The following is a 13,091-nucleotide window of genomic DNA, read 5'->3' as shown; positions in this document are numbered from 1 at the left end:
TAGGTTTCAGTGCTCTTGGTCTCCTACCTTTGGGCATATAAGGGGTCAGTATATGTAGGTTTGATTCCTCAGGGTGTCCTACATTGGGGCATATAAGGAGTCAGTAGCTGTAGGTTTCAGTGCTCAGGGTCTCCTACCTTGGGGCATATAAGGGGTCAGGAACTATAGGTTTCAGTGCTCAGGGTCTCCTACCTTGGGGTATATAAGGGGTCAGTAGATGTAGGATTCAGTGCTCAGGGTCTCCTACCTTGGGGCATATAAGGGGTCAGGAACTGTAGTTTTCAGTGCTCTTGGTCTCCTACCTTTGGGCATATAAGGGGTCAGTAGATGTAGGTTTCATTGCTCAGGGTGTCCTACCTTGGGGCATATAAGGGGTCAGTAGTTGTAGGTTTCAGTGCTCTGGGGCTCCTACCTTGGGGCATAGAAGGGGTCAGTAGTTGTAGGTTTCAGTGCTCAGGGTCTCCAAACTTGGGGCATATAAGGGGTCAGTAGCTATAGGTTTCAGTGTTCAGGGTCTCCTAACTTGGGGCATATAAGGGGTCACTAGCTGTAGGTTTCAGTGCTCAGTGTCTTCAGAATTGGGGCATATAAGGGGTTAGTAGCTTTAGGTTTCAGTGTTCAGGGTCTCCTACCTTGGGGCATATAAGTGGTCAGTAGCTGTAGGTTTCAGTGCTCAGGGTCTCCTACCTTGGGGCATATAAGGGGTCAGTAGCTGTAGGTTTTAGTATTCAGGGTCTCCTACCTTGGGGCCTATAAAGGGTCAGTAGCTTTAGGTTTTAGTGCTCAGGTTCTCCTACCTTGGGGCATATAAGGGTTCAGGAGCTGAAGGTTTCAGTGTTCAGGGTCTCCTACCTTTGGGCAATCACTGACCTGGTAGGTAATTAAGTGTTTAACCTTTGGCTCATTGACTGATACACAGCAGGTGCTATATGTAGAATTCTTTATCAGGGTGTGTTAAAATCTATTTGTTTTCCTTCCCTGTGCTCACAGGACCCTCCATCCCCTCCCTGTGCAATGTCCAGAGCTGGGCAGAATCCCACGCAATCCTTAGATTGGCACATGCCCACCCTGTCCACATCTACTATAATAGGCTGACCAGGAAACAGAAAGATAGATACAGCAAGAGAAAGGCAAAGTAATGCATAGCCAGACACAGGGAACCTGCATATGTGAGAGACAGACAGACAGACAGACAAACAGAGGGAACCAGCATATGTGAGAGACAGACAGACAGAGGGAACCAGCATATGTGAGAGACAGACAGACAGACAGAGGGAACCATCATATGTGAGAGACAGACATACAGAGGGAACCATCATATGTGAGAGACAGACAGACAGACAGACAGAGGGAACCATCATATGTGAGAGAAAGACATACAGAGGGAACCATCATATGTGAGAGACAGACAGACAGAGGGAACCATCATATGTGAGAGATAGACATACAGAGGGAACCAGCATATGTGAGAGACAGACAGACAGAGGGAACCATCATATGTGAGAGACAGACATACAGAGGGAACCAGCATATGTGAGAGACAGAGAGACAGAGGGAACCGGAATATATGAGAGACAGACAGACAGAGGGAATCATCATTTGTGAGAGACAGACATACAGAGGGAACCATCATATGTGAGAGACAGAAAGAGAGAGGGAACTCAGTATATATAAGATACAGACGGTGAGGAGACTCAGTGAGGAGACTCAGTATATATATATATATATATATATATATATATATATATATATAGACAAAGAGAGTGACAGAAAGAGTGTGCAAATAGGAGAGATAAAATACATTATTCCAACCAGTAAAAGAAGTGAGGCACTCACAATGTCCGCGGCTGCATCAAAAGTTACTCTGATTGCATTGTGTGTTTTACTGATGGTGACTCTAACATCTGGTGAGTAACAACTACCTGTGTGACACCATGACAATGCTGTGTACAGTGACAGTAGGACAGTGATGTGTATGTGACACTAGGACAGGGAGGTGTATCTGACACTAGGGCAGTGATGTGTATGTGACACTAGGATAGTGATGTGTAGGTGACACTAGGACAGTGATGTGTATGTGACACTAGGGCAGTACTGTGTATGTGACACTAGGGCAGTGATGTGTATGTGACACTAGGACAGTGATATGTATGTGACACTAGGGGAGTGATGTGTATGTGACACTAGGACAGTGTGTATGTGACACTAGGACAGTGATGTGTATGTGACACTAGGGCAGTGATGTGTATGTGACACTAGGGCAGTGATGTGTATGTGACACTAGGACAGTGATGTGTAGGTGACACTAGGACAGTGATGTGTATGTGACACTAGGGCAGTACTGTGTATGTGACACTAGGGCAGTGATGTGTATGTGACACTAGGACAGTGCTGTGTATGTGACACTAGGGGAGTGATGTGTATGTGACACTAGGACAGTGATGTGTATGTGACACTAGGGCAGTGATGTGTATGTGACACTAGGACAGTGATGTGTATGTGACACTAGGGCAGTGATGTGTATGTGACACTAGGGCAGTACTGTGTATGTGACACTAGGACAGTGATGTGTATGTGACATTAGGGCAGTGATGTGTATCTGACACTAGGACAGTGATGTGTATGTGACATTAGGGCAGTGATGTGTATCTGACACTAGGGCAGTGATGTGTAGGTGACACTAGGACAGTGCTGTGTATCTGACACTAGGGCAGTGATGTGTATGTGACACTAGGGGTGTGATGTGTGACACTAGGGCAGTGATGTGTATGTGACACTAGGGCAGTGATGTGTATGTGACACTAGGGCAGTGATGTGTATGTGACAATAGGGCAGTGCTGTTTATGTAACACACTAGGAAAGTGCTGTATATGTGACACTAGTGACAGAAAGAGTGTGCAAATAGGAGAGATAAAATACATTATTCCAACCAGTAAAAGAAGTGAGGCACTCACAATGTCCGCGGCTGCATCAAAAGTTACTCTGATTGCATTGTGTGTTTTACTGATGGTGACTCTAACATCTGGTGAGTAACAACTACCTGTGTGACACCATGACAATGCTGTGTACAGTGACAGTAGGACAGTGATGTGTATGTGACACTAGGACAGGGAGGTGTATCTGACACTAGGGCAGTGATGTGTATGTGACACTAGGACAGTGATGTGTATGTGACACTAGGACAGTGATGTGTATGTGACACTAGGGCAGTGATGTGTATGTGACACTATGGCAGTGATGTGTATGTGACACTAGGACAGTGATGTGTATGTGACACTAGGGCAGTGATGTGTATGTGACACTAGGGCAGTGATGTGTATGTGACACTAGGATAGTGATGTGTAGGTGACACTAGGACAGTGATGTGTATGTGACACTAGGGCAGTACTGTGTATGTGACACTAGGGCAGTGATGTGTATGTGACACTAGGACAGTGATATGTATGTGACACTAGGGCAGTGATGTGTATGTGACACTAGGGGAGTGATGTGTATGTGACACTAGGACAGTGTGTATGTGACACTAGGACAGTGATGTGTATGTGACACTAGGGCAGTGATGTGTATGTGACACTAGGGCAGTGATGTGTATGTGACACTAGGACAGTGATGTGTAGGTGACACTAGGACAGTGATGTGTATGTGACACTAGGGCAGTACTGTGTATGTGACACTAGGGCAGTGATGTGTATGTGACACTAGGACAGTGCTGTGTATGTGACACTAGGGGAGTGATGTGTATGTGACACTAGGACAGTGATGTGTATGTGACACTAGGGCAGTGATGTGTATGTGACACTAGGACAGTGATGTGTATGTGACACTAGGGCAGTGATGTGTATGTGACACTAGGGCAGTACTGTGTATGTGACACTAGGACAGTGATGTGTATGTGACATTAGGGCAGTGATGTGTATCTGACACTAGGACAGTGATGTGTATGTGACATTAGGGCAGTGATGTGTATCTGACACTAGGGCAGTGATGTGTAGGTGACACTAGGACAGTGCTGTGTATCTGACACTAGGGCAGTGATGTGTATGTGACACTAGGGGTGTGATGTGTGACACTAGGGCAGTGATGTGTATGTGACACTAGGGCAGTGATGTGTATGTGACACTAGGGCAGTGATGTGTATGTGACAATAGGGCAGTGCTGTTTATGTAACACACTAGGAAAGTGCTGTATATGTGACACTAGGACAGTGCTGCGTACGTGACACTAGGGCAGTGCTGTGTATGTGACACTAGGGCAGTGCTGTGTATGTGACACACTAGGGCAGTGCTGTGTATGTGACACTAGGGCAGTGCTGTGTAAGTGACACTAGGGCAGTGATGTGTATCTGACACTAGGACAGTGCTGTGTATGTGACACTAGGGCAGTGATGTGTATATGACACTAGGACAGTGATGTGTATGTGACATTAGGACAGTGATGTGTATGTGACACTAGGACAGTGATGTGTATGTGACACTAGGGCAGTGCTGTGTATGTGACACCAGGGCAGTGATGTGTATGTGACACTAGGACAGTGATGTGTATGTGACACTAGGACAGTGATGTGTATGTGACACTAGGGCAGTACTGTGTATCTGACACTAGGGCAGTACTGTGTATGTGACACTAGGGCAGTGATGTGTATGTGACACTAGGACAGTGATGTGTATGTGACACTAGGGCAGTACTGTGTATCTGACACTAGGGCAGTACTGTGTATCTGACACTAGGGCTGTGATGTGTATGTGACACTAGGGGAGTGATGCTTATGTGACACTAGGGGAGTAATGTGTATGTGACACTAGGGCAGTGCTGTGTATGTGACACTAGGGCAGTGATGTGTATGTGACACTAGGACAGTGATGTGTATGTGACACTAGGGCAGTGATGTGTATGTGACACTAGGACAGGGATGTGTATGTGACACTAGAGCAGTGCTGTGTATGTGACACTAGGACAGTGCTGTGTATGTGACACTAGTACAGTGATGTGTATGTGACACTAGGGCAGTGATGTGTATGTGACACTAGGACAGTGATGTGTATGTGACACTAGGGCAGTGATGTGTATCTGACACTAGGGTAGTGCTGTGTATGTGACACTAGGGCAGTGATGTGTATGTGACACTAGGACAGTGATGTGTATGTGACACTAGGGCAGTGATGTGTATGTGACACTAGGGCAGTGATGTGTATGTGACACTAGGGCAGTGATGTGTATGTGACACTAGGGCAGTGATGTGTATGTGACACTAGGACAGTGATGTGTATCTGACACTAGGGCAGTGATGTGTATGTGACACTAGGTCAGTGATGTGTATGTGACACTAGGGCAGTGATGTGTATGTGACATTAGGGCAGTGATGTGTATGTGACACTAGGGCAGTGATGTGTATGTGACACTAGGGCAGTGATGTGTATGTGACACTAGGGCAGTGATGTGTATGTGACACTAGGACAGTGATGTGTATGTGACACTAGGACAGTGATGTGTATGTGACACTAGGACAGTGATGTGTATGTGACCCTAGGGCAGTGATGTGTATGTGACACTAGGACAGTGATGTGTATGTGACCCTAGGACAGTGATGTGTATGTGACACTAGGACAGTGATGTGTATCTGACACTAGGACAGTGATGTGTATGTGACACTAGAGCTGTGATGTGTATGTGACACTAGGGCAGTGATGTGTATGTGACACTAGGACAGTGATTTGTATGTGACACAAGGACAGTGATTTGTATGTGACACTAGGACAGTGATGTGTATCTGACACTAGGACAGTGATGTGTATCTGACACCAGGACAGTGATTTGTATGTGACACTAGGACAGTGATGTGTATGTGACACTAGGACAGTGATGTGTATGTGACATTAGGACAGTGATGTGTATCTGACACCAGGACAGTGATGTGTATGTGACATTAGGACAGTGATGTGTATCTGACACCAGGACAGTGATGTGTATGTTACACTAGGGCAGTGATGTGTATGTGACACTAGGGCAGTGATGTGTATGTGACACTAGGGCAGTGATGTGTATGTGACACTAGGACAGTGATGTGTATGTGACACTAGGACAGTGATGTGTATGTGACACTAGGGCAGTGCTGTTTATGTGACACTAGGGCAGTGCTGTGTATGTAACACTAGGGCAGTGCTGTGTATGTGACACTAGGGCAGTGATGTGTATGTGACACTAGAACAGTGATGTGTATGTGACACTAGGACAGTGATGTGTATGTGACACTAGGACAGTGATGTGTATCTGACACTAGGACAGTGATGTGTATGTGACACTAGGGCAGTGATGTGTATGTGACACTAGGGCAGTGATGTGTATGTGACACTAGGACAGTGCTGTGTATGTGACACTAGGACAGTGATGTGTATGTGACACTAGGGCAGTGATGTGTATGTGACACTAGGACAGTGCTGTGTATGTGACACTAGGACAGTGATGTGTATCTGACACCAGGACAGTGATGTGTATGTGACACTAGGACAGTGATATGTATGTGACACTAGGGCAGTGATGTGTATGTGACACTAGGACTGTGCTGTGTATGTGACACTAGGACAGTGATGTGTATGTGACACCAGGGCAGTGATGTGTATGTGACACTAGGACAGTGCTGTGTATGTGACACTAGGACAGTGATGTGTATCTGACACTAGGACAGTGATGTGTATGTGACACAAGGGCTGTGATGTGTATGTGACACTAGGGGAGTGATGTGTATGTGACACTAGGACAGTGATGTGTATCTGACACTAGTACAGTGCTGTGTATGTGACACCAGGACAGTGATTTGTATGTGACACTAGGACAGTGATGTGTATCTGACACCAGGACAGTGATTTGTATGTGACACTAGGACAGTGATGTGTATGTGACACTAGGACAGTGATTTGTATGTGACATTAGGGCAGTGATGTGTATCTGACACCAGGACAGTGATGTGTATGTGACACTAGGACAGTGATGTGTATCTGACACCAGGACAGTGATGTGTATGTGACACTAGGACAGTGATGTGTATGTGACACTAGGACAGTGATGTGTATGTGACCCTAGGGCAGTGATGTGTATGTGACACTTGGACAGTGATGTGTATCTGACAGTGATGTGTATGTGACACTAGGACAGTGATGTGTATCTGACACCAGTACAGTGATGTGTATCTGACACCAGGACAGTGATGTGTATGTGACACTAGGGCAGTGCTGTGTATGTGACACTAGGACAGTGATGTGTATCTGACACTAGGGCAGTGATGTGTATGTGACACTAGCGCAGTGATGTGTATGTGACACTAGGGCAGTGATGTGTATGTGACACTAGCGCAGTGATGTGTATCTGACACCAGGACAGTGATGTGTATGTGACACTAGGACAGTGATGTGTATGTGACACTAGGACAGTGATGTGTATGTGGCAATAGGGCAGTGATGTGTATGTGACACTAGGGCAGTGATGTGTATGTGACACTAGGACAGTGATGTGTATGTGACACTAGGGCAGTGATGTGTATGTGACACTAGGACAGTGATGTGTATGTGACACTAGTGGTGTGATGTGTATGTGACACTAGGTCAGTGATGTGTATGTGACACTAGGACAGTGATGTGTATCTGACACCAGGACAGTGATGTGTATGTGACACTAGGACAGTGATGTGTATGTGACACTAGGGCAGTACTGTGTATCTGACACTAGGGCAGTACTGTGTATGTGACACTAGGGCAGTGATGTGTATGTGACACTAGGACAGTGATGTGTATCTGACACTAGGGCAGTGATGTGTATGTGACACTAGGACAGTGATGTGTATGTGACACTAGGGCAGTGATGTGTATGTGACACTAGGACAGGGATGTGTATGTGACACTAGAGCAGTGCTGTGTATGTGACACTAGGACAGTGCTGTGTATGTGACACTAGTACAGTGATGTGTATGTGACACTAGGGCAGTGATGTGTATGTGACACTAGGACAGTGATGTGTATGTGACACTAGGGCAGTGATGTGTATCTGACACTAGGGCAGTGCTGTGTATGTGACACTAGGGCAGTGATGTGTATGTGACACTAGGACAGTGATGTGTATGTGACACTAGGGCAGTGATGTGTATGTGACACTAGGGCAGTGATGTGTATGTGACACTAGGGCAGTGATGTGTATGTGACACTAGGGCAGTGATGTGTATGTGACACTAGGGCAGTGATGTGTATGTGACACTAGGACAGTGATGTGTATCTGACACTAGGGCAGTGATGTGTATGTGACACTAGGTCAGTGATGTGTATGTGACACTAGGGCAGTGATGTGTATGTGACATTAGGGCAGTGATGTGTATGTGACACTAGGGCAGTGATGTGTATGTGACACTAGGGCAGTGATGTGTATGTGACACTAGGGCAGTGATGTGTATCTGACACCAGGACAGTGATGTGTATGTGACACTAGGACAGTGATGTGTATGTGACACTAGGACAGTGATGTGTATGTGACACTAGGGCAGTGATGTGTATGTGACACTAGGACAGTGATGTGTATGTGACCCTAGGACAGTGATGTGTATCTGACACCAGAACAGTGATGTGTATGTGACACTAGGACAGTGATGTGTATGTGACACTAGGGCAGTGATGTGTATGTGACACTAGGGCAGTGATGTGTATGTGACACTAGGACAGTGATTTGTATGTGACACCAGGACAGTGATTTGTATGTGACACTAGGACAGTGATGTGTATCTGACACTAGGACAGTGATGTGTATCTGACACCAGGACAGTGATGTGTATGTGACACTAGGACAGTGATGTGTATGTGACACTAGGACAGTGATTTGTATGTGACATTAGGGCAGTGATGTGTATCTGACACCAGGACAGTGATGTGTATGTGACATTAGGACAGTGATGTGTATCTGACACCAGGACAGTGATGTGTATGTTACACTAGGGCAGTGATGTGTATGTGACACTAGGGCAGTGATGTGTATGTGACACTAGGGCAGTGATGTGTATGTGACACTAGGACAGTGATGTGTATGTGACACTAGGACAGTGATGTGTATGTGACACTAGGGCAGTGCTGTTTATGTGACACTAGGGCAGTGCTGTGTATGTAACACTAGGGCAGTGCTGTGTATGTGACACTAGGGCAGTGATGTGTATATGACACTAGGACAGTGATGTGTATGTGACATTAGGACAGTGATGTGTATGTGACACTAGGACAGTGATGTGTATGTGACACTAGGGCAGTGCTGTGTATGTGACACCAGGGCAGTGATGTGTATGTGACACTAGGACAGTGATGTGTATGTGACACTAGGACAGTGATGTGTATGTGACACTAGGGCAGTACTGTGTATCTGACACTAGGGCAGTACTGTGTATGTGACACTAGGGCAGTGATGTGTATGTGACACTAGGACAGTGATGTGTATGTGACACTAGGGCAGTACTGTGTATCTGACACTAGGGCAGTACTGTGTATCTGACACTAGGGCTGTGATGTGTATGTGACACTAGGGGAGTGATGCTTATGTGACACTAGGGGAGTAATGTGTATGTGACACTAGGGCAGTGCTGTGTATGTGACACTAGGGCAGTGATGTGTATGTGACACTAGGACAGTGATGTGTATGTGACACTAGGGCAGTGATGTGTATGTGACACTAGGACAGGGATGTGTATGTGACACTAGAGCAGTGCTGTGTATGTGACACTAGGACAGTGCTGTGTATGTGACACTAGGTCAGTGATGTGTATGTGACACTAGGGCAGTGATGTGTATGTGACACTAGGACAGTGATGTGTATGTGACACTAGGGCAGTGATGTGTATGTGACACTAGGGCAGTGCTGTGTATGTGACACTAGGGCAGTGATGTGTATGTGACACTAGGACAGTGATGTGTATGTGACACTAGGGCAGTGATGTGTATGTGACACTAGGGCAGTGATGTGTATGTGACACTAGGGCAGTGATGTGTATGTGACACTAGGGCAGTGATGTGTATGTGACACTAGGACAGTGATGTGTATCTGACACTAGGGCAGTGATGTGTATGTGACACTAGGGCAGTGATGTGTATGTGACACTAGGGCAGTGATGTGTATGTGACATTAGGGCAGTGATGTGTATGTGACACTAGGGCAGTGATGTGTATGTGACACTAGGTCAGTGATGTGTATGTGACATTAGGGCAGTGATGTGTATCTGACACCAGGACAGTGATGTGTATGTGACACTAGGACAGTGATGTGTATGTGACACTAGGACAGTGATGTGTATGTGACCCTAGGGCAGTGATGTGTATGTGACACTAGGACAGTGATGTGTATGTGACACTAGGACAGTGATGTGTATCTGACACCAGAACAGTGATGTGTATCTGACACTAGGACAGTGATGTGTATGTGACACTAGAGCTGTGATGTGTATGTGACACTAGGACAGTGATGTGTATGTGACACTAGGACAGTGATTTGTATGTGACACCAGGACAGTGATTTGTATGTGACACTAGGACAGTGATGTGTATCTGACACTAGGACAGTGATGTGTATGTGACACTAGGGCAGTGATGTGTATGTGACACTAGGACAGTGATGTGTATGTGACACTAGGACAGTGATTTGTATGTGACATTAGGGCAGTGATGTGTATCTGACACCAGGACAGTGATGTGTATGTGACATTAGGACAGTGATGTGTATCTGACACCAGGACAGTGATGTGTATGTTACACTAGGGCAGTGATGTGTATGTGACACTAGGGCAGTGATGTGTTTGTGACACTAGGGCAGTGATGTGTATGTGACACTAGGACAGTGATGTGTATGTGACACTAGGACAGTGATGTGTATGTGACACTAGGGCAGTGCTGTTTATGTGACACTAGGGCAGTGCTGTGTATGTAACACTAGGGCAGTGCTGTGTATGTGACACTAGGGCAGTGATGTGTATGTGACACTAGAACAGTGATGTGTATGTGACACTAGGACAGTGATGTGTATGTGACACTAGGACAGTGATTTGTATCTGACACTAGGACAGTGATGTGTATGTGACACTAGGGCAGTGATGTGTATGTGACACTAGGGCAGTGATGTGTATGTGACACTAGGACAGTGCTGTGTATGTGACACTAGGACAGTGATGTGTATGTGACACTAGGGCAGTGATGTGTATGTGACACTAGGACAGTGCTGTGTATGTGACACTAGGACAGTGATGTGTATCTGACACCAGGACAGTGATGTGTATGTGACACTAGGACAGTGATGTGTATGTGACACTAGGGCAGTGATGTGTATGTGACACTAGGACTGTGCTGTGTATGTGACACTAGGACAGTGATGTGTATGTGACACCAGGGCAGTGATGTGTATGTGACACTAGGACAGTGCTGTGTATGTGACACTAGGACAGTGATGTGTATCTGACACTAGGACAGTGATGTGTATGTGACACAAGGGCTGTGATGTGTATGTGACACTAGGGGAGTGATGTGTATGTGACACTAGGACAGTGATGTGTATCTGACACTAGTACAGTGCTGTGTATGTGACACCAGGACAGTGATTTGTATGTGACACTAGGACAGTGATGTGTATCTGACACCAGGACAGTGATTTGTATGTGACACTAGGACAGTGATGTGTATGTGACACTAGGACAGTGATTTGTATGTGACATTAGGGCAGTGATGTGTATCTGACACCAGGACAGTGATGTGTATGTGACACTAGGACAGTGATGTGTATCTGACACCAGGACAGTGATGTGTATGTGACACTAGGACAGTGATGTGTATGTGACACTAGGACAGTGATGTGTATGTGACACTAGGGCAGTGATGTGTATGTGACACTTGGACAGTGATGTGTATCTGACAGTGATGTGTATGTGACACTAGGACAGTGATGTGTATCTGACACCAGTACAGTGATGTGTATCTGACACCAGGACAGTGATGTGTATGTGACACTAGGGCAGTGCTGTGTATGTGACACTAGGACAGTGATGTGTATCTGACACTAGGGCAGTGATGTGTATGTGACACTAGCGCAGTGATGTGTATGTGACACTAGGGCAGTGATGTGTATGTGACACTAGCGCAGTGATGTGTATCTGACACCAGGACAGTGATGTGTATGTGACACTAGGACAGTGATGTGTATGTGACACTAGGACAGTGATGTGTATGTGACACTAGGGCAGTGATGTGTATGTGACACTAGGGCAGTGATGTGTATGTGACACTAGGACAGTGATGTGTATGTGACACTAGGGCAGTGATGTGTATGTGACACTAGGACAGTGATGTGTATGTGACACTAGTGGTGTGATGTGTATGTGACACTAGGTCAGTGATGTGTATGTGACACTAGGACAGTGATGTGTATCTGACACCAGGACAGTGATGTGTATGTGACACTAGGACAGTGATGTGTATGTGACACTAGGGCAGTACTGTGTATCTGACACTAGGGCAGTACTGTGTATGTGACACTAGGGCAGTGATGTGTATGTGACACTAGGACAGTGATGTGTATCTGACACTAGGGCAGTGATGTGTATGTGACACTAGGACAGTGATGTGTATGTGACACTAGGGCAGTGATGTGTATGTGACACTAGGACAGGGATGTGTATGTGACACTAGAGCAGTGCTGTGTATGTGACACTAGGACAGTGCTGTGTATGTGACACTAGTACAGTGATGTGTATGTGACACTAGGGCAGTGATGTGTATGTGACACTAGGACAGTGATGTGTATGTGACACTAGGGCAGTGATGTGTATCTGACACTAGGGTAGTGATGTGTATGTGACACTAGGGCAGTGATGTGTATGTGACACTAGGACAGTGATGTGTATGTGACACTAGGGCAGTGATGTGTATGTGACACTAGGGCAGTGATGTGTATGTGACACTAGGGCAGTGATGTGTATGTGACACTAGGGCAGTGATGTGTATGTGACACTAGGGCAGTGATGTGTATGTGACACTAGGACAGTGATGTGTATCTGACACTAGGGCAGTGATGTGTATGTGACACTAGGTCAG

At 46.0% G+C, this 13,091-nt stretch overlaps 1 protein-coding gene across 1 annotated transcript in view; it reads left to right on the top strand.

Annotated features, from left to right (window-relative positions):
- Positions 1-1,837: 1,837 nt before the first annotated feature.
- LOC128662503 (regenerating islet-derived protein 4-like) overlaps positions 1,838-13,091 on the top strand; it is a 168,245-nt gene continuing 156,991 nt past the window's right edge. Inside the window, exon 1 of the mRNA XM_053716282.1 lies at positions 1,838-1,907. Within this exon, the coding sequence (XP_053572257.1) occupies positions 1,838-1,907 (70 nt within the window). The remainder of the gene's footprint in view (positions 1,908-13,091) is intronic.

Source organism: Bombina bombina, chromosome 6 (assembly GCF_027579735.1).
Source record: "Bombina bombina isolate aBomBom1 chromosome 6, aBomBom1.pri, whole genome shotgun sequence".
Taxonomy (NCBI): domain Eukaryota; kingdom Metazoa; phylum Chordata; class Amphibia; order Anura; family Bombinatoridae; genus Bombina; species Bombina bombina.
This window is presented reverse-complemented; position numbering and strand designations above follow the sequence as displayed.